The sequence below is a fragment of the Stegodyphus dumicola genome, chromosome 11 (genome assembly GCF_044657685.1).
Source record: "Stegodyphus dumicola isolate Sdum_Otavi_A_Nest chromosome 11, ASM4465768v1".
Classification (NCBI taxonomy): domain Eukaryota; kingdom Metazoa; phylum Arthropoda; class Arachnida; order Araneae; family Eresidae; genus Stegodyphus; species Stegodyphus dumicola.
Window position 1 is genome coordinate 55,960,428 of NC_140778.1, and position 22,849 is coordinate 55,983,276.

General features: G+C 30.8%; 2 protein-coding genes across 2 annotated transcripts; both read left to right on the top strand.

Moving 5' to 3' along the window:
- The first annotated feature begins 193 nt into the window (after nucleotides 1-193).
- Nucleotides 194-22,526, top strand: LOC118201696 (uncharacterized). The gene is made up of 2 exons (XM_085826717.1): nucleotides 194-3,481; nucleotides 16,568-22,526. The coding sequence occupies exon 1, from the start codon at nucleotides 1,355-1,357 to the stop codon at nucleotides 2,234-2,236; it is 882 nt and encodes a 293-aa protein (XP_085682843.1). The 5' UTR covers nucleotides 194-1,354; the 3' UTR covers nucleotides 2,237-3,481; nucleotides 16,568-22,526.
- LOC146994012 (general transcription factor II-I repeat domain-containing protein 2-like) lies at nucleotides 6,895-7,818 on the top strand. The gene has a single exon (XM_085826291.1). It carries the CDS (start codon nucleotides 6,895-6,897, stop codon nucleotides 7,816-7,818), a length of 924 nt encoding a protein of 307 aa, XP_085682417.1.
- Nucleotides 22,527-22,849: the final 323 nt, after the last annotated feature.

Genomic DNA, 22,849 nt, shown 5'->3' on the forward strand with positions numbered 1-22,849 from the left:
CTCCCTCGCCAAGAGAGAAAAGTTGGTGATTCAGCCTGGTTTAGAGGAGCCTTAATCATCACGATACTTCGTCCATCTCTGCGCATGCGCTAGCCACACAATTTCGCCAAGACCTTAAATCCCCAAATTTAGCCGCGAGTTGCGTTTCCTATTAAAGAAGTAAAAATACGCCGGCCGTACATCTTGACACTCGAGAATAAAATACGATCTGTGTGTTTTGTGTTTTAAATTTCGTGGCTCGTGAGCAAGCCTCACTTATATTTTGCTAGTATAGTTTAGTAATTTGTGTATGGCAATAATAATAGATATTTAAGTTTTAATAGGTTGCTGCTTAGTAAATGTGTACATTATGATGATAACGTTAGTTTTTGTTGAAACTGATTGTATTATTTGAATAATTACCGCAGTTACAATTTTTTTAATGAAAGTGGCTGTTTTAAAACTGTGATTTGAGTCTTTAATTAAATTTTACTTCATGCTGAAGTGTGATTCATAGTTTTTAGTATTCAAAGCTTGAATACCCGATTTCTTTTTTCGTGTAAGCTGTAACAGTTGTTACTAAATTTCTAACGTTGACATGTAAATTCTTCAAGCTATAGATCATTGGCTAGCAACTATAGAAAAATTTCAAGTGATCGTAACATACCATATGTGACCCAGTTTTGCAAATTCCTGTTTAAACATATTTATATGATCGAGCAGGAAGTCTTACTTTTGTGAACTATAAGAAATTAATTTTCTACGAAACGTTATTGGAAACAAGGTACTGTAATAGTAAACAGGTTACACGCCGCATGAATAATTTGTGTTAATTCTTTTATGAAGAAAAAAAATGCGTATTTACGTGAGACATGAAATGCTAGAGTGAACCATCTTAAAACTACTTTTATCAAAACTTCTGTTAAGCATCCCGTTTTACGTTCCTTCAAAGGATGAAAGTCATCACGAGATATGTAGCAAATTCTATTATATTAAGAATGTCAGTTACAGTTATCAATATATTGCAGATGTTTTAGGACGAGGATGTTCATGTTCTGAAATTACATATTCTAGGTTCATAGTTTGTTACATAGTAGCAAATAACTTTGAAGAGGTAATATGTAAAACAGCACATGCATATCCATACTGAACACAGACCTCAAACATATGAAATTCGTACAATGTCATTTTGTCGAAAAAGTAATTTTAAGATGCGTATGCTAATTCACATTGGAGAAAATGCTCTTATAAGTGAGGTATGTAGAGATTTCGTTAAGAGATTAATTCAGACAATCATCTGCTTTTTCACACAGGAGATAAACATCATGTGTGTGAAGTATTAAAGATATCATAAAGTCAAAAGTTCAGTTTAAACATGTATGCGCATACTCGCGCAGCAGAGAAACCTTATGTATGTGAAATATGTAAGAAGACATTTCGTAAGAAGAGTAATTTAAACATCCATATGCTTATTCACAGAGGAAAGAAACCTCATGTGTGTGAAGTATGTAAGAAGTCATTTAGTCAGAAGCGTGCTTTAAACATCCATATGTTTGTTCACACAGGAGAGAAACCTTATGTTTGTGAAGTATGTAAGAAGTCATTTAGTCAGAAGTCTGCTTTAACCACCCATGTGCTTGTTCACACTGGAGAGAAACCTCATGTGTGTGAAGTATGTAAGAAGTCATTTAGTCAGAAGTGTGCTTTAAGCTGTCATATGCTTATTCACACAGGAGAGAAACCTCATGTGTGTGAACTATGCAAGAAGTCATTTAAACACAAGGGTGATTTAAACAAGCATATGCTTATTCACACAGGAGAGAAACCTCATGTGTGTGAAGTATGTCAGAATTCCTTTAGTCGGAAGTCTACTTTAAGGAGCCATATGCTTATTCACACAGGAGAGAAACCTAATGTGTGTGAGGTATGTAAGAAGTCATTTAGAGGCAAGGGTCATTTAAATACTCATATGCTTATTCACACAGGAGAGAAACCTCATGTTTGTGAAGTATGTAAGAAGTCATATAGTCAGAAGTATGCTTTAAACATACATATGCTTATTCACACAGGAGAGAAACCTCATGTGTGTGAAGTATGTCAGTATTCCTTTAGTCAAAAGTGTACTTTAAGCAGCCATATGCTTATTCACACAGGAGAGAAACCGCATGTGTGTAAAGTATGTAAGAAGTCATTTAGAAAAAAGGGTAATTTAAACACTCATGCACGTATTCACACAGGAGAGAAAACTTGTGTGTAAAGTATTGAAAAGTTCATTTTTAATAAAGGATTATTAAAATTTGCATATCAACAGAAGAGAGCAATCTGTCATGTATTTAAGAATTCGTTTGAATAGTAGAATAATTTGAAAAAATATGTGTTGGTCTAAGTAGAAAAGAAGCCTTCTGTCTTTTGAGGAGATGTTAAATTAGTATCAACATTAATTTATCACCCTGTTAAGGATTTGTATATGCAGCAAAAAAACATTTTGTGCGGTCAAGTCAGTTTGAATGACAACATTTGTGAGTATTAATTGGTGGGGAAATTCTTAGTAATAAGAAAGCCATTCAGTAGCAGAATTTTAGATTTAAACATATCATTACAGAGTGCTATAAAACGTACTGCTGACGTTGTGGTGAGCTTTTTGAGTTGTCATTTAATACAAATAAATTATTATCTAATTATTTCTTTTTAAAAAGCAAAAAATTACATCTATGTAAGTTATCTCTCAATTGCATTTTTAACTAATGCTGATATGAAGCTACATTTGCTTATCTGTAGAGTCCTAAAGAGTGTAAAGCTGCTTATAACGACTTGGATTGAAAAGCCTTGGATTGTTGCTCTTAGTCAGAGTCTGCCATGATACATTTTGTCTTTCTTCCACCTTTTCTCAAATTGGAAATTTCGACCCTGGATATAACATTTTAGAGATTTTCGTTTCACTCATATTCAGTATTACATCTGTTAGCTACCAAAATGCGCTGTGGTGATCGTATGCCTGATACCGCTTTCACATACTTCTGAGATGCAATTCTGGAGCAGGGTTAAATGTCTCATTCCATATGTGTACTGTAACTTGTATGTTCTTTGTGTTAAAAATGCTTCTGTGTTTAACAATCAAAGCTATTAATTTAATGATAGAGATGCCTTTCTTGAACCTGTAATGAAATAATATATTAGGTAATTTCTTTACTGTGATAAAATACTAAAGACCTGTAGGCAAATTACATAGTTCCATTTTTTTACATACCTTTTAGCTGATTAGATTTGTTATCAGAAATATTCTCAGTATGGCTATCCAGCTTCAATATCAAACTTCTCGAGTCTATGGCATTCATAAAACCAGTGTACGGTTATCACATATTATACTGATAAAGATAAATAAAGTCTTCTGAGATAAATTCTTTCAAATCCTGGACATACCAAATAGAGCAGCCTCATGTGTGTAAAGTACCTAAGAAGACATTTGAAAAAAATGAATCAGTATGGAAATATTTATATGCAGGTAAGGAATTCAAATGTAGTACAGTCAAAAGTCCTTAATTCGGAAACCCATAATCCGGACCTCAAAGCTACAAACTTTGCGTTGAAATAACTCGCGTTGAGGCATGCACGTAAGACTTTTACGGCTGCTAATATGCATGTGCACACGCGCAAAATACGTTTTACGAATGCGCATTTAATGTATAACGGACGGTATAAGCTAAGCTAAAATTATCTAATTCAGTTAATGTTGCAGATTGCGTTGTTCCTTAATCTTCGAATTGGATCCGGATTATTATTTTTTGCAGACTGTTAGAGCAATTTTATAAAAGTAAGCTTGAACTTTCGTTTATGTGAAATAGAATTTCTGATATATATTTACTAATATGTAAATGATCTACAAAGCGAAAGTATGTTTCGAAGTCCATTAAACAAAAAGTGGAATTGCAGCAAAAAATGGATAAATGCATATCCTTTGTTTATCTAACCATTCCCAAATCTGTTAACGAATTTCATGCTGCTCTGTAGTGGGGGGGGACACCTCGGCGTGCGATGAGTTGGAAGTTGATCTGTCATCAAATTCCTCGTCATTATAATTTGCTTCCGATAGCGAAGAAAGTGACACAGATGTTATTGAAAACGAAAAAATTTCGATTGACAAATCAGTCGGTATTCTCGACACAGCAATTATAGGACTTGAACAGCGGAACATCGTACTGAACAAGAAATTATGTCTGTTCATAGAATGAAAGAGAAAGTATTATTACATAAAAAACGAAGCAACTTAAACAACTTACATTGAAAGAAATGTTTTATAAAATAAACAAGTAAATATTAAGCTTTTTTTTTGTAAATTTTGATACCCTTTAGATCATAAATCTTCTTTCTTTCATAAATTGCAGTTTCATATTTTTCATTTTATAATTTCTGCATGCCATCTTACCAGATTTAAACTGATGATCTATAATCCGGAATCGCTGAAGTCCTAACGAGTCCGCATTAACGACTTTTGACTGTACATATTTATTCAAAAACTTGTATGTTTTTTTAATCCAGTGTTGAAAGAGACTTAATTTTTAATTTGCAAGGATACACACTTTATAAAAATGAACATGTGTGTACAAAAAAAAAATCTGTTTCACTTGGAACTTTTTCATTGTTTTGGGCAAAAATTATCAATATAAGGATCTCAAGCATTGAAAAACAAAAGTGTCTCAAACGATTCCCATAATAATGCAACTTTAGAACTGATAGAAACTAGTAATATCTGGCACTTTGCCACCATTTTTATGGTTTTAATTCAAGGAAAACCTATTTCTTGAATCTATAACAGGTTTTTGTAAAGCAGGACTCTCATAGAAATTTGCTGAATTTATTGATGTAACTGCTGTTCGTCATCCTGTTTATTTTATAATTTATTTACAGTTTTAAAGGTGAAATGGGTAAAAATTACTGAAATTTTAAGGATATTAAATTAAAAAATTTTATTAATATTTTATTGATTATTAGTCATTTAATATTTTTTTAATATTTATTATATTGATTTCATATTTTATATTTTAAATGTTTTTCCCCCTTAATTTTAATTAATGTATGTGTGTAATGGAAGTATGGGAGGAATTTTGCAAATGCTTTGATAAATAAATGCTTCAGTTGTTTTTTAATATTGAGCACTTCAAGCATAGATATTTTAATATTTAGTCAGTAACTTCTAAAATTTATGCATGTAAGTTTACTCTTGCACAGACATAGTACATTTTTCATGATATTCTCATGAACTGAATGTAAAATACCTTTGCAGCATGCATCTAATTCAGCATTCTGTATACTGTTTAGATATAAATATTAGGTATTCTTCAGCTATCGGGATCACATTCAGAAATTTATGCATACATTCATATATTTCTGAATTCGGCCTTGATAACAAAAGAGTACTAATATTTACTAAAATACCAAATGTTTACTAAAATAGCATTAATGCCATTTACATCATAGATACTAAAATACAGTCAAAAGTTGTTAATTTGGACACCCATAATCCGGACCTCAAAGCTACAAACTTTCTGCGCATGTGTCGCATTGACCTTTACGGCTGCACATATGCATGTGCATAATATGTTTAATGTATGTATAATATGTTTAATGTATGCGCATAATATGTTTAATGTGCGCGTTTAATGTATAACGGACGGTATAACCTAAAATTATCTAATTATCTATTTCAGTTAATGTTGCAGATTGCGTCGTTCCTTAATCTTCGAATTGGACGCGGCTTATTATTTTTTGCAGACTGTTAGAGCAATTTTATAAAAGTAAGCTTGAACTTTCGATTATGTCAAAAAGAATTTTCGATTCTGGAGATGCCAAACGATCTACAAAGCGAAAGCATGTTTCGATGTCCATCAAACAAAAAGTGGAATTGCTGGAAAAAATGGATAAAGGCATATCCTTGTTTCTCTAACCATCGCAAAATCTGTTTATCAATTTCATGCTGCTCTGCAGGGAAGCGGGGGAACGTCACGGCGCGCAATGAGCTGGAAGTTGATCTGTCAGCACTATCCTTATCTTCAGGGCAGATGTTTTTATTTTATTTGGCGTATAATTCCTTAATAAATGTAGTATTTCATCTCGATGTAATCCATCTCTGATATGCTTTAAATCAAATTAGTTGTCATTATAATTTGCTTCCGATAGTGAAGAAAGTGACACAGAGGTTATTGAAAATAAAAAAATTTCGATTGACAAATTAGTCGGTATTCTCAACACAGCAATTGTTGGACTTGAACAGCGGAACTATGTAACTGAACACGAAATTATGTCTTTTTATAGAAAGTATTATCACATAAAACGAAGCAACTTAAACAACTTGCATTGAAAGAAATGTTTAATAAAGTAAACAAGTAAATATTAAGCTTTTTTTTTTTTTTTTGTAAATTTTGATACCCTTTAGATCAGGGGTCTCCAAACTTTCCAGCCTTAGGGCCATACTGATTACTCCAGTAAGTTCCGAGGGCCAAAACCATATTATCATTGTTGCCGGTGGTAAAAAGTGAAATAGTCCACTGATGAATAAAAAAGTCCGAAAAAGTATGCAACGTTTAAAAAAGGCTGCAAATCGGACTAAAGTCCGCAAAACGGCAGCACAGCATATTATTAATTTTCCTGTCATTATCTGTAATTTCTAGATTAGTCGTAGAGTACGAGCCATGAGGAGTAACGTGACACGACATCTGGTGGACACAAGCGGAAATAGGTAGTACCTTCCATCACTAACAGATGGCGCTAATAGCACGTACAGAAGTCAGTTCCTATGACACTGTTGTGGAATAAAATAGTGCATACCTCCTTAAAACGTGTTTGTGCGTGTTTAAGTTTAAGACATCTTTGTAACAGTATTTTGATTTGAATTGTTGCTTTTGTGTGTGATTTAGTAGTATGGAAAAGAAGCGAAAAATTGATAGTGAATGCAGAAAATTCAAAGATCAGTGGAACATTCAGTATTTCGTAATTGAGTCCAGTAACAAGGCGCTATGTTTGATTTGCAATGAAAGCATAGCCGTTCTCAAAGAACGTCATTATGAAACAAAACATTTTCGAAATTACTTAAAATATACAGGGAGTTTGCGGACAGAAAAATTCGAAGCTATGAAACGCGGATTGAAATCGCAGCAATCTTCATTTACAAAACTCAAAACTGAACAAGAGGCTGCAACTTGTGCCAGCTTTCGTGTGGCTCTTGAAATTGCAAAACGTGGAAAACCATTCACCGATGGAGAAATGATCAAAGAATGCATAATTGCAGTAGCCGAAGAAATATGCCCTGAAAAGGTAAATTTATTAAAAACTGTCAGTATGTCAGCAAACACTGTGGCTCGAAGGGTAGAAAACATTGCTGAAAATATATCCTCTCAACTGTTCGACAAAAATGGACATGTTGAGTGGTTTTCTTTGGCCTTGGATGAGTCAACGGATGTGTCAGATACTGCTCAGGTGTTGATTTATATTCGAGGAGTAGATAAAAGCTATGAAGTGCATGAAGAACTTCTTGATATGTATAGTATTCATGGCACAACTACTGGTACAGATATTTTTAAAGGAGTTGAAATGGCCATTAATCAAAAGAACCTTCGATGGAAAAACTTGAAATGTATTACAACTGATGGAGGCAAAAACATGAGTGGGAAAGATAAAGGAGTGGTCGCTCTTGTGTCAAAGGCTGTAGAAAATGATGGTGGTTCAAAACCATTAGTCTTACATTGTATCATTCATCAACAGTCCTTGTGCGGAAAATGTTTGGATATGTCTGAAGTTCTGAAACCAGTCATATCAACTGTTAATTTAATAGATCTTTTGGGCTGAATCACCGACAATTCCGACAATTTATTGAAGAGATTGGAGAAAATTACTTACCTTATCATACTGCCGTACGTTGGCTTAGTTGTGGGAAAGTTCTTCAGCGCTTTTTTTAATTTCGAGCAGTGATCGAAATTTTTTTGAATGAAAAGCATCGCCCTCTTACTGAATTACAAAACAACGCATGGCTGTGGAAGTTAGCATTCTATGTTGATTTGACAAAACATGTGAACGAACTGAATTTGAGATTGCAAGGAGAAAACCAGCATCTTCCTGATTTATACACTAATATCAAATCATTCCAGAAGAAATTGATACTGTTTCAATCACAACTACGAAGTAAATGTTTTTCACATTTTAAAACATGTGAAATATTCAGCTACACCACTGAGACTGAGTTTCCTATTGATTTTGCAATCGAAACTTTGAGTGCTTTGAAAATAAATTTTGATACTCGTTTCTCGGACTTTGATGCCATTGCGAATCAAATTAAGATTTTTCAGAATCCTTTTGATACTGACATTGAAACCCTAGCCCCGGAACTTCAAATGGAAATGATTGATCTACAGTGCATTGATATAATTAAGAACAAATATCAAAACTCATCTTTGTTGGAATTTTATAAGAGTCTTCCACTGACACAATTTGATAATTTGCATAAATTTGCTCGTGGGCTGTTTTCTGTTTTTGGTACTACTTATTTGTGTGAGAAGACCTTCTCCAAAATGAAGTACACAAAAAATGTTTACAGATCTAAATTAACTGATGAGCATCTTAAATCTATTTTAATAATTGGTACAAGTAAAATTAGTCCACAGCTACAAACTATTGTCAGTGGAAAATCTCAGTTACATAAATCTCATTAGTATTTCATATGTCATTATGCTTGTTATAAGTTATGTTTTTATTTAAAATGTATAAAATGTTAGTTGGATTCATTTCAATAATTTGTTAGTTATTATGTACTGAAGTTAAATTTTCTGCATATTATACATGTCTTTACTCATTACAATTCTGTGTTTCTTTATCCAACTTATCACAAAAACAATAACAATAAGCCTACAACAATGTTATGAGTAGTTAGCCCATGACCATATCAATGTAGATGTCATATTAATAATTATTCAACATAAAATTAGAATACTTCAGTAAACTAAATTTAATTTGCTATAAAAAATATGTTCTCTAAAAGGAGTTTTCAAGTATGCTAGCTCTCCGCGGGCCGGACAAAATCTGTCCGCGGGCCGGATGTGGCCCACGGGCCGTAGTTTGGAGACCCCTGCTTTAGATCATAATTGTTCTTTATTTCATAAATTACGGTTTCATATTTTTAATTTTATAATTTCTGTGTGCCATCTTACCAGATTTAAACTGATGATCTATAATCCGGAATAGCCGAAGTCCCGACGAGTCCGGATTAACGACTTTTGACTGTATGTCATTTATTAATACTATATGAAAAGTCATTTTTTAAATAAATTTTTTAATATTAAATAAATTTTTACCTTCGGCGTTTTATCGTCTGCTACTTTACTTCGTTTAAATCGAATTGTCTAAAACTGAGAATTTTCGTTTGATGTTTATTTAAATTTTATGACATTAACTGCACAATTTATTTCTAAACAAACTGATGCTTTTGAAGTGGCTGAAAGAGCGGATGGTACTATCATCCATATTTTTAAAGCACAGTATATTTTTATAGAAACATAAGATTTAGAATAATCATTTTTATAAAAGTCAAATTATGATATAAACATACAACCCTCTAGAGACTGAATTAATGGAAGTTCAATGGTTATGTAGAAATGATCTGCAGCTACTTAATAGCTAGATAAGTCCGCAGATTCTGTGGACAAGTAAGAATAATTATATAAACGACACCCAACATTCTGAATTCAATTAACAACGAGGATACGATGTTTATTAAATGAATTCAAGAAGTTTTAAAACATAAAAAATCAACTCATTTTTTATCCTAAAATGTATTTTTGTGCATAGCGTATTTTCATTATTCTAATTTAAAATTCTAATAATTCTTAAAATTCTAATTTAGAATGTAATTGTCAAGAACTGATTCCTAATCATCAGTAATATAATAAGTAATTATTACGGTTATTAATAAATCCTTCTTATAAAGTAATTGCAAATATTTCAAAAAACTTTCTGTCTGAATGCAAATATTTTTAATTTTATATTAATCAAGATTGCACACGATATTATTTATTTGCACTTCAATTCTTAACGTCAGTTCTAGTAGAAGTTACAAATCAATTATATTTAATTATGGCAAAGCACATGAGGGCTATCTGCCTAAAGGGAGGGATGCCTTCGTGGAGGACTTTCTAAGGAAAGCTGGCTTGTATACACGTTACACATCGGGAAAACCACGAAAACACCCATGCAACCAGCCCGTTCGCGGGATTCGAACCTCGGACCGGACTACCAGTGATCAGCGTCTTTACCGCTCGGCCGCTTGTGGGCTATTTAATTAAGGAATGACCATCTAAGTTTAGAAACAGCGTACCGTAACAGCAATTCAATTATTGGCGCCGTATCTTTCATGTTACTCCCGATTGGCAAGCTACATGATTTTTAATGAGTAAACTACCAGTAATCAGCGTCTTTACCGCTCGGCTGTTTGTGGGCCTTTATGAAATTGAAGGTGATAACTTTATTTAAAATGATTGTCAGAAATACCAAAATGTTTCGAAAAGTTGGATATTTTTAATATACTTTCAGAATGCTTAAAGAAAAAGAGAAGAAAAATAAATTTTTTTGTAAAATTTAGTATTTGTATTTTTTTAAATTTAAAACTTTTCAATGTTATGATATTTGATTCTTGTGATTTCAAAAATAAAATATTTGACTAAAATATGAATAACATTTTAAGAAACCAAATGTAGGATAAAATTGTGTAAAGCAATGATAAAACTGTTTAAAGCAGTGTATGCAAGTCATCCTAAGTTAAAATGTCGGTTATACATCTCTCTTATTTATATATATCTTTTCTGAACAGAACATTGAAAGGCGTGTAAAACTGTGCTTTACTGTATTTTCTCTTTTAATATAGTATGTAGTTTTCAAACTCATCGTAGTCTGGGTTACAAAGTATTCTTCCGAAAGAAACGCAGTTCAAATAGATAAAATCAAATTCTGGAAAATTGATCTTAATAAATATATTTAAAATGCTCAGTTCGAAGGAATAAATAGAAAATTTTAAAACAATTATCTGAAGAGACAATGCAACAAAAACAATTAAAATAAAAGTATAAAAATTACCTAAAATAATAACTATGACGAAAAATATATATAAAGAAAACTATTTGAAAAAAAAAAACACTGCACCTTTATTTACACAGTTCGAATAGGTAAATAGAAATTTTTAAAACAGTTATTCGGAAAAAAAAAAGAAAAAAAAAAAACGTGCAACTTAAACAATTAAAATGAAATTCGAAAAAGAAAAAATTACTTAAAATAATAAGTTATAATTAAAAATATAATATAAAGAATATTATTTGGAAAAAAGGAACGATGGTGACTTTTTTTCCTCTCACTGGAAAGGAAAATAGGTTGCCATATATTAAGAAGTTCGCCAAGTGAAGTATTCTTGGCGCAAACTGACAAAAAAGTGCCAACATAAATTTGTGAATTTCTCCATAAATTTCGCTCCAAATTTTACAAAATTTCATATTTAGGTGTAATTTGAGTCGTAGAATCGAAATATGTAAAAAAATTGGTATGTTATTTCAGAAAAAGTCCGATTTTGTGTCAAAATACCTATGTTAGAATAGTGCTATATATAAATCTAATATATATCCTAAGTCGCGCTTTCAAGACATGAAGAACGCAATTTGAATTTTGTCAATCGGCCCAGTAGATCGGGAGATATAGGACTGTCCCTTTTTTTTTTTTTCTTTTTTTTTTTGAGCAGTGTACATGGATGATACCGTGTATGTGCAATTCTTAAAAATGCGGCAAGCAGTGGGAGATTCTGCACTTTGTCCCAATTTCGCACGTAATATTCGTCATGATTAAGTACTTTTGTTCCATAAAAGTTCTAGCATAAGCGTAATTCGGCTAGCAGATTGTGGGAAAAAAATGTTGAGTAAGAAAAGGCCTTTACTTCATGAAAACAAAATGGCATCCAAAGAAAAACTAGCAGGTTGCTGTAGCAGAGTTGGTCGCCAAAAAATCGCCAAATTACCATAATTCAAAGATTAACTGAAGTTACATTTATATTTATGCCAGAAAAACAACAACAAAAAAAAAAAAAAAAAAAAAAAAAACCGTAACAGCTGAAAATAATGATGTTAAACATGTATAAGTCTCATTTTGCTGATTAAACATGCTACTTAGTGCATATGAACTAAAACTAGGAGGAAAAGAATATTAAGTGTACATAAATAAAATTTGTCTTGTTAAAAATAATATTTAATGCGTGTAAATTTAAGTTAGGAAGAAAAGGAAAACAATATGTAATTAAAAATTACCATAAAAAAAGTTATGTATGGAAATCATTTTGAATTAATTCTGTAACTGCAAAACAGTTAAAAATATTTGTGTACTTACAGCAATACTTCATTTGCCTTTTATTAGATTTCTGTGGCACTTTTTCTGAAAACAGAGCCATTGAGAATATTACCTTGTCAGGAAACAATTGTATTTCAAATTTCCTACAAATGAATCATGCACATTATGTTTAATTTCATGTACAAGTATTCCAAAGAGTGATCTGTTAGATTTTCAGAATGACGACCGCTTTTTGACAACTTCACTGTGGGAAAAGATAATGTTGAAAGTATGCAAAATAATAATAAATAAGTGAAGACTAAGTTACATGTACAAAGGCTATTCAATCATTATCCAGTCAGGTTTATATAGTGGACATTCTGGATTCTTTTATGCACATAATTTTGATTAATAAGGTTAAGAGGGTTATTTTTATTATTTTTGTCTTGTTTACGTACAAAAATAGTTTTCATGTAGGTAACCAAAGAAATATAATCTTGAATTGCATAACTGCAGGGAAAGAAGATTTGTAACAAGAGCTTCTATGGCTTTTCAGGACGTTATGCAGTTGTTTAAATTTTGGAAAGAGACCAAGCAAATAGAATAGGATAAGGTTAATTGAATTTGTCTGTATTTTTTCCACTAAAAGTTAATTCCTAAAAATATATATATATATATATATTGTGTGTGTGTGTGTGTGGAATTTGAACCATTGTCTAAAGCAGTGGATTCAAACTGGCGGCCCCCGAAGCAATTTTCTGTGATCGGCGAAAGTATCTCAGTTATGCATTTGTTGCAAATACAGTGATGCAAAGATTTCTATGTTTTACTCATTTGAAGTTTCAGTTTATTTTACATGCATTAGTATTAAAAGGGAAAGTGCAGAATCGCTTACTGCTTGGCACGTTTTTAAGAATTGCACATATTCGGTATCCATGTACACGTCAACCTATTTTCACTTAAAAGACATCCCAGAATTGCACAAAAATGGCATTGAGCACTCCCTTGACTTTATCCATGTGCACATCGACCTATTTTCACTTAAAAAGTCAAAGAAAATTGACAAAATTCCAATTCTTCTTACTCTTGTCAGAAGGGCCAAAAACATAAGTGGGCGATTCTGCACTTTAGCCGTATTAAACATGAACATGAGTGACACGTCAGAAAAATCTATAAATTTAAATACTATTCAAAGATTTGAAAACACAAATTTAATTAACTTTCATTCGTTTTTTGTGAAAAAATATAGAAATGCTCGTGTTTTGACTAATGGTTTAGACTTTTTACTGATATACCCAGCTTTTAATCCACAAAATCCTCTATATATAGAAATCAGCGAAATATGCTTGATGTAGAAAAACAGCAGGGTAATGTTTGTTTAATAATTTATACTTGTGGCATTTCAAAGTCTGATTATAATTTTATTGCATTTTTAATAATTGTATTTGAATGTAAATTTGATTATGAGGGGTTTAAAAAACTGCCTTTATGATACAGGGTGTCTTTCAGCAGCTGAAGGGTAAAACTGTCGCACACTGGTAGTTCGTCACGGAGTCAAGCCCTGGCTAACAGACTTCCCTCTCCTTAAGCGAATAGCTCGCGAGTGCTTTTGATATTCTAAATAATTGTAATCCTATTTATACATGGGCATAATTAGAAAAAGGCATTTGGTTAGATAAACCAACAATTTAGCCCACGATTTGCATGGGCAACTCAAATGTAGCAAAATTTGCTTATCCTGCGATTTCTGGAGGCTTATGTTTTTCTTTCTTTATTGAGGAACGCATCCCGTTTAACCATTGCAATAAATTATATACAGTATTAGGCGTTTAGTTTACATTTTGGCCAACAGATATTGTTAGTTGTCCACTAAATTGCGGCATTTGAAGACACGTCGTATTAGCACTCAAACTTCACTTTTGGTGCTTTTTTTCTTATAGAAATGGCTGTTAGAAAACATTCAGTGATTATCTTGATTATTTAATTAAATTATTCAATTATTAATTAGATTGATTATTAATTAGATTTATTGAATCTGGTGCAAAAACTTTGAAGTTGGACTTTGCCTTGAACCTTGTTTTAAACTCTGTCATACTAAACTGCCTTTCTAAGGTATTTTTTCCTCAGCACTTTATATTTTCTTAAATTTTATACATGTTACTTTTTTATATTATTCTATAAATAGAAATTAACTGTAATTCGATATTTTAAAAAAGATTTTCTTTTTGGTGATAACGTCTGAAATTGGTTTTTGTGGCAACTTAATTTCTCATTATAAAAATTTATATAAAAAATGTTTTCTAGAAAGAAAAAGTGTATTTTTCAATTCTCCAATATATATAGATTTAAAATATGCCCCCCCCCCCAAAAAAATTGCACAATTTTGGAAGCGATTTCAGTTCACAAATTAAGCAGTCAGAGGGTTAAAAAAATTGTATTCTGATTAAAAATTATCTGGAAATACAAGCAATAAGTTAGAAAAAAGAGTGTATTTTAGTCTATAAAAACAAAATTATTTTATTCTGATTAATTTATTTAAGTCAATAATTAAAAATTTTAAATAAATTTTTAAAATTAATATATTTATAAGTTAGTTATATGTAAATACACTTGGGATAATGTGAGCCATAAGTATGGAAAAGGAGCATATTTTGTAATTTTCTTGTATAAAAATAAAATTATCTTATTCTAATTACAAGTGTAGTTAATTTATTTAGAAAATATTTAAACAGCAAATTCAAAGCTACTGACGAATTCATGTGAGCATCAGCACAAAGATTTATCTGCAAAGTCACGACGCCCAAGATGAAGTATCAACCATATCGAAAGAAAATATCCCTTTCCTTTTCCCTATCTTAGTTAACATCTGGGCTAGCAACTAAACACTCTTCCCATTGTTTGCCGCCTATCGTCCAAGTTGGCAAACACGATTTCAGGAACCTCGCCAAGTGTCGGTTATTTGAGAATCCCCATTGGTTGTTTTGGTAAAGCTTAGTGTATTGCTAATATTGAAAATACCTGTTGTTGTCTTTTGCCTGTTAAGTTGGGGGAAAATTAGTTGCCAACAATTGGGTTAAATCAGAAAATACCACAAATTTCAGCACATTCAAATCAAAGTTAAATATTCTGTTAGCTTAAGTTAGTTTTTGCCATATTAAGATAAAAATCACAACAGATGTAAGTAATCAGAGAGTTCTGTGTAACTGAAAATTTGTCTCGGGTGTTTATATAGGGCTGCAGAATCAAAAAAAAAAAAAAAAAAAAAAAAAATATTCATGCAGTATTGTTTTCATTTTCCCAGTGTCAATCAAATAAAAGTATTTTAAATAAGCTTTGCCTTAGTAGATAAGTTTGCCATGTTACTCATGTGTTTTTACACTTTTTCACTAATTTTATTGAAATTTCTGCCAGTAACATAATTAGGAAGGATGCAGTTGCAGTAAGAACATAAAAAATGAAACATATACATGGATAAATTATCAGTAACTCTCAGTTTTATTTATTTCAAAATAAATAAATAAACCTGCATTTCAGTTATACTACATAAGAATATTGTATAGTCATATTTATTTTTCTGAATCCTGACTCTTGGCTACTCTCATTGTTGTCTCTCTACATCTCAAGTCATGTAATACTGCTAATATTGCTGTTTGCATTGTCTCCTTCTGCTTGCAGGTCATCACCGTTCAGTCTGTCTTCCCACATGAAGTTATCTGAGTCATAAAGACAATTACTTATCCCCAATTTCTAGACACTCTTCATACTATTGCTTTATGAATTAGAGCCCATTTACAAGTAAACCAATTAGTAAAAAGAAATCAACCACTACTTACAAAAACTAATTTTCAATTTGAGAGGCGTTTGCTTTCTGAACACCTTGAAGAAATTGAAATTTATGTGGCTGCTTAAAACATTTTCAAATATTCTTGCTAAAATGCTTCTGTAAATCATTTGAAAAATATATGAGTAAATATGGTAATATAACTAACGGAGACACAACTGGCAACATTCATATACAAACATTTTGCAAGCCTAACTTTTATTTTTGTTTACCTTGTACATGAATATATTAAGTTTATTATAATTTAAATTATAATAAACTTAGTGTACTTATAATGCTGAACTGCACATTATAATTTATCAATACGTTATATTGTAAAAATTTGTTAGTTTAATTATTAATGAAAATTTTTATACAACAAAAAGAATTATTCATATATTTTATCAGAATGATTTTTTTTTCCAGCATTCGTCTGAAGGTGATACATAACCTACTCTACAGTTCTTAACACTTGCTTGCACTACAAAATTCTGAGCCGGACAATGAACAAAGCCTGAAACTGAACTGAACAGGTAAACTGATTCTCAGCCTGAGCTGGAACACGGATACTTGCTTGCTCCATTAATGTAATCTGAACATCTGCTTTTGAATGTTTATTTGACCAGGCTGATATAAACATGGAAAACAAAAAACTTGGTGATATGAAGATTTGATCAGCCAGAGACTTCAAAGTTATCAAGAGGTATTTTGTTGATATTGCATGCTGAGCGATATGGCACAGAATTCAACATAGGATTTTAGATGTTCTGAATGTGTACTAGTATCCTATTTTATATTTAAAAAAAAAAAAAAAAAACTAAAAGGTTCTCAAACTAAAAACAATATACTTTTTACTTGTTATTTGTAATTTGCTGAAAATATTGCAAGCAATTTTATGTAAATTCAGCCTTTCATTATCATTGATGGTTGTATGTCAAGATATCAGTTTATTAGGTTATACTTAATGCTATGTAATACAGTACAAAGTCCGTAATCCGGACTCGTCGGGACTTTAATGATTCTGGATTATAGATCATCAATTTAAATCTGGTAAGATGTCATGCAGAAATTATACCATTAAAAATATAATTGTAATTTATGAAATAAAAAACAATTATGTTCTAAAGGGTATCAAAAATTTACCAAAAAAAAAAAAAAAAAAAAAAAAAAAAAAAACTTAATATTTATTAGTTTATTTTATTAAACATTTCTTTCAATGTTAGTTGTTTAAGTTGCTTTCATAAAAAATTCAAAAAGTTCCTTTTTCTTATGTCATATACAGTTGAATTTCCAATGCCATAATCCTCCCATAATTTTGAGATGGATTTGCCTTTATCCACTTTTTGTTTGATGGACATCGGAACATGCTTTCACTTTGTAGATCCTTTGGCAGGCATTAAACATAGTCGAAATTAGAAAATTGCAACCAGAAAACTATTTGATGTGTATTCATGATATTTATAATGACGAGGAAGTTGATTTAAATCATACCAAAGACGGAGTACAATGAAATGAAACACTACATTTAGTAAGGAATTATAATCCCAATAAAATAAAAAGATCTGCTCTGAAGATAAGGATAGTGCTGACAGATCAACTTCCAATTCATTGTGCGCCGCAACGTCCCCCCCCTTACCCCGCAGAGCAGCGTGAAATTGATAAACAGATTTCGGAATGGTTAGAGAAACAAAGGTTATGCCTTTATCCATTTATTGCAGCAATTCCACTTTTTGTTTGATGGACATCGAAACATGCTTTCACGTTGTAGATCCTTTGGCAGCTCCAGAATCAGAAATTCTTTTTGACATAATCGAAAGTTCAAGCTCACTTTTATAAAATTGCTCTAACTGTCTGGAAAAAATAATAACCCAGATCCAATTAGAAGATTAAGGAACAGCACAATCTGCAACATTAACTGAAATGCCTTTGAATTAGTAAAGATAATTTTAGCCTAGCTTATACCGCCCGTTATACATTAAGCATACATGTGTAAAGTATACAAAAAAAGAAGTTTGTGGCTTTCAGGTCCGGATGATAGGTCATTCCGGATAATGGAATCCGGATTACAGACTTTGTTCTGTATATACTTTTATGCAAGTATACGGAGATGTGATTTATACAATATTTTTTATAGAAACAATAAGAAGATATATTATATGGATTTAGATATCGAATATAATTTGATTTTGAATTAGAAAAAGAAAAAAATATTTTTACTCTTAACTAAAATGCAACTCTGCTAATATTTAAAATGATATTCATTGGTATTTATTACATGTTCTTATTCAGCTTTTAGTTTTCTTGCTTATTCTAATTGTTTTTAATCTGTTTAGAAATCCATATGCTTAATTTAACCCAAAATCATCTGTGAGTTCACTAAATTTACTTGAACTGCATATTTCCACCCTTAATAAATTTTAATAACAATTATTCAGTGTCATAAGATTTCAATGCAAAGTTCTTATGCATTGTGATAACCAGGAATTCCAGATTTTAAAAAATGGTTAATAATATGTAATTTCTTGAGTTTAATATTTGGCTTAATATCAGGTGTATTTAACCAATCGATCACCTAATGAATGGAATGAGTTTATAAACAAGAAAAACGAAAATAAGTTCTGTTTTTTATTTCAGTATGATCCTGTCTTTTTTTTAAAGCTCTCTGCATTTGACTGAAATACTTTTTTCTACTTTAAAAAAAAGTACTTTTTTCCTGTCTGTTAATTTTTTTTTTTCTCTTTGATTAAGCGGATGCTGGATGCAGTTACACAGGAAAAAATTAGATGTGGTAATATGTTTTCTTCAGAGTTAGTACTTGAGTACGTATGCACTGATGTCACTGCAAATAAAAGAGATGAATTAATAACAATTTTCGTTTGGATTTTTTTATAAGTGTTGGTTATTTTAAATGAAGAAAAAGATTTGGCAGTTAAAATGGCTAAAGAAACTTTAACAGAACTGTCCATTACTAACTAAACTTTTATTTATTTGAATACATGTGTAATACATTGTAACAGGAGTTGCAAAGATTTTTGCCAACAAAATCAGCAGTTTTATTCTTTTTGTTTAATGTGGCAAAATCTAATTTATATATTTTTAATTTGTAAATTTTTCTATCACTTTTGCATTTAATTAAATTTTAGAATATTGCATCAACATTTGTGCATGGTATTAAAGTGTCAGGCTAATAAAAATGTGCTAAATATATTTTATTCTTTATAATATTGTTTCTTTTCCTTTGATCAAACACTGAATTTAATCTCAGCATTTTAAATTCTTGTTTTATATTAATTTATTAAAGAGTAATACAGAATAAAGAAAGTAGATAAACAAAATTATTGATTGTATCAAACTTCTAGATTAAAACATAGATATCTTCTAACTTGCATTTTATAAAATACATATGACTTTATATTTTGTCAAAATTCAAATGCTTCTAAAGCATAGCTGAAGTAAGTCAGAATTTATAGAAATGAAGTAGATAGTTTCTATTTCGTTTATAAAACTTATATTTTCATTTAAAATATTTGTCATAATAGTAAGAATTTAAAATACTAGAATTTTGATATTGGATTGTAATTAACACATTCAATCAGTTTTAAATGAGGTCTTCTAAATATTAATGAAAGTTATTCTAATCTTAAAGCATTTCTAAAATAGTGAATCTGTACAGAACTAATGTGTTCTTTTCATGTTGCGACAAGCACATCTGGTAGGTTAACGGTAAGCATGTTGAATCCGTTGATGGAAATTCGTATGTTCCACTCTTGATATGGCATTTTCAGTTTCTATAGAACCACAAAATGCATTTCAGATTTGAAAAGTTTCTGAAAATTAAAATTTTAAAAATTTTATACCTTTTTAGTCATTTGAAGCAGTATTATGCTTACACATTTTAATCTGAAAGAAATTTGAAAGTTACGTCCAATATAAATATTTCAGTGTACCCATTCTTACTTCCTTATTAAGCATTGTAATCAGGAAAAATTCTGGGTGTCATATTTTATCAAAAATATACATTTTGACCTTTAACGAATGCAATTTAACCATGTTTTTGCATGACATCCTTTGCAAGGACAAAAAAATAGATTCTTTTTTCTCAAACGAATTATAAAACTGATTTAAAATGGGTTTAAAGTGCTTGTTGTGGATCCCATGGAATTCTAATTGTGCATATCGCATTAAGTGTTCTCGCTGTATTAATACGGAACTTTCAGAAGACATATTGCACAGCAAAAATCGATATTAATTTCAAGACTTCCAATATGCGAGTTTCTCCTGCTCGAACAGCTGATTCCTCTCCCGGTTGTTCTGTGGGAAAGAACCTTGATCGCCAGTTTGGCTACTTTAAGGACGTTGGCGACATTTGATTGACCAATGGAAGAAAATATCGTGAGGAATAGAAGCTAGGAAGAAGAGGAAAATATATGGGGAAAAGTGGGATTAAGATGTGGTTATGTTTGTTTGGTAAATGATTGCTAATTTGGTTATGTTAACTAGAGAAATTAGCATTAAAAGTTGAGTAATGTGCATTTATGAGGAAAACGCAGGGCAGTTACTTTTAGATCCGATTTTATATATGTATTAATATATCTCATTCTCGCTCATATGTATCAGATAACTAGCTACTTTTGTCACTTGATTCTACACGTACAACTGGATGAATGTGACCATATTCTAAAGCAAGTGAATAAACTCAAAATGATGTGCATGCATAGCCCATGCCACAAAATTCACTAAAGTTTTGCTGAGGTAAAGCAGAACAGATATATATCTAAGTAAAATTTTTTATATGTGAAATAAAATCTGCTGATGAAAAAGTTTTCTATGTGGCACAGTACTGAAAGTCATACTTCGCTGATGCTAAAATAACAATTTATATACTTTACAAAGGTTAAAAAAAGTATTTCTTTTAAAAATAAGCTTGTGAAAAACTTGAAAAATCTTAATGATTTTCAGAATTTTTTTCTTATAATAAATTAAGAAATGCAGTGATTCATGTGATTATACTGTTTCTTAAGAATCTAATTTTTTATGGTTACATGGCTTATGTACAGATCAACCATAAGTGAACTAATGCTCGGAATTCATAATTCACTCATGCTTAGAAATTCCTTTTTAAAGGCATCCCCCCATTAGGCTGGTAGCCCTCGAGGCTTTGCTGTATTCTTGTGATATAATGTTTTTTTAATAATCCCTAATTCAATTTTTTTTTAAATTACATTGTGTATATAATAGATTCTAAGTATGCCTTGTTTGCTAATCTAAGATAAGTAAAAGCAAAAGTCAAATAATTCCATATCTGTAGCTACCATATTGATATTACTCATGAATTGTGTAGTGGCTATCAAGATAGTAGATAAATGTATTGTAACAATGTGAGACTTACATTCATAATGTACTTCAAATTTTACCAAATGCCCTATAAATATGTGTAGTTGTAATTTACATTAAGAAAAACAAAACATGTCTAATGATTCAAATTTCCAATGAATTAGTTATGTGGTGCAGTAGTGGGGTTTGATCTCTATATTGGCTCTGAAGTTAATTGTGTGAACTGAATGCTCATATAATAGAAAAAAATTGTACTTTTCTTTAATCCTGATGGTTTGACAGCTTACAATTCTACCTTTTTTTAAACTTTTCAATCCTTGTTGCTATTATCATGAGGAGATTGTATAGCTTAAGAGTCAAGAAAAATTCCTAGTTCTATGGTTTCAAATTACTGTATTATTTTTACATTATTGTAAACAGCAGTATGTCTCTTCTTTTATTTTCAATTTACTGCTATTGAAATCTGTTTTTAATTATAACTGAGAAAAAATTGAAAACCTAAAGAAAAAGCTTTATTTGTTATTTGAAAAAGTGTAGAAAAGTTTCCAATTGGTGCATAGTATGCTTCCTCGACTACAGAGCAAAAACGATAACAGTTATTTGTATATGTGTTTAAATAAGCATAATTGCTGAAATACAAAATCCTTGTAAATTCGCATAAAATGTTTCTTTTATTGAAAAGTTTTGCTAATTTTGAAACATGATAAGTACCTAATTATGTTACTTGAATATTTCTGAATTTTAACATGCAGTCCTTACTAACATGATGTCTGATGACTTTGAAACAAATATTCGTTCTAAGTTACGATTTCTATGGATTAATACAGACATCTAATTGCCTGAACAAATATTCTTAAATATTTGTGAAACTTGGCTGGTCGTTATGAACCAGCAATGTGTAAAAGACCATTAAACACTATCAGATGGTTTCTGGGGTTGTTCGCATAGTGTGTGTTTTACCATTTTCAACTATCCTTAATATTGAGTATCTACTTAACATTTTGTGAACTCAGGATTATAAGTTGCATGCAATAAAACATTTTTGAATTTATTTTTCTTCTTGGTATTAATATAAAAATGATAATATAATTCACAGATCTTGAGAACTTAATTGTTGCAGTAGCATGACTAATCTGAGAATACAAAGCAAGTAGAGTACTTTTATAGGGTTTCTTTTTCTTCAGCTTCAGAAAAAATTCAAAAATACTTCCTACATACACATTTTAGATTAATATTTATGATGAGGTAATGTGTTCTCAAATGAAGATAAAGAGAATATTACTTTGATTCATCGATTATAAAAGTATCTTAAATGCATAGCTTTAGCTGTAATAAATACTATAACATAAATGTATCAAAAATAGTAGAACAACT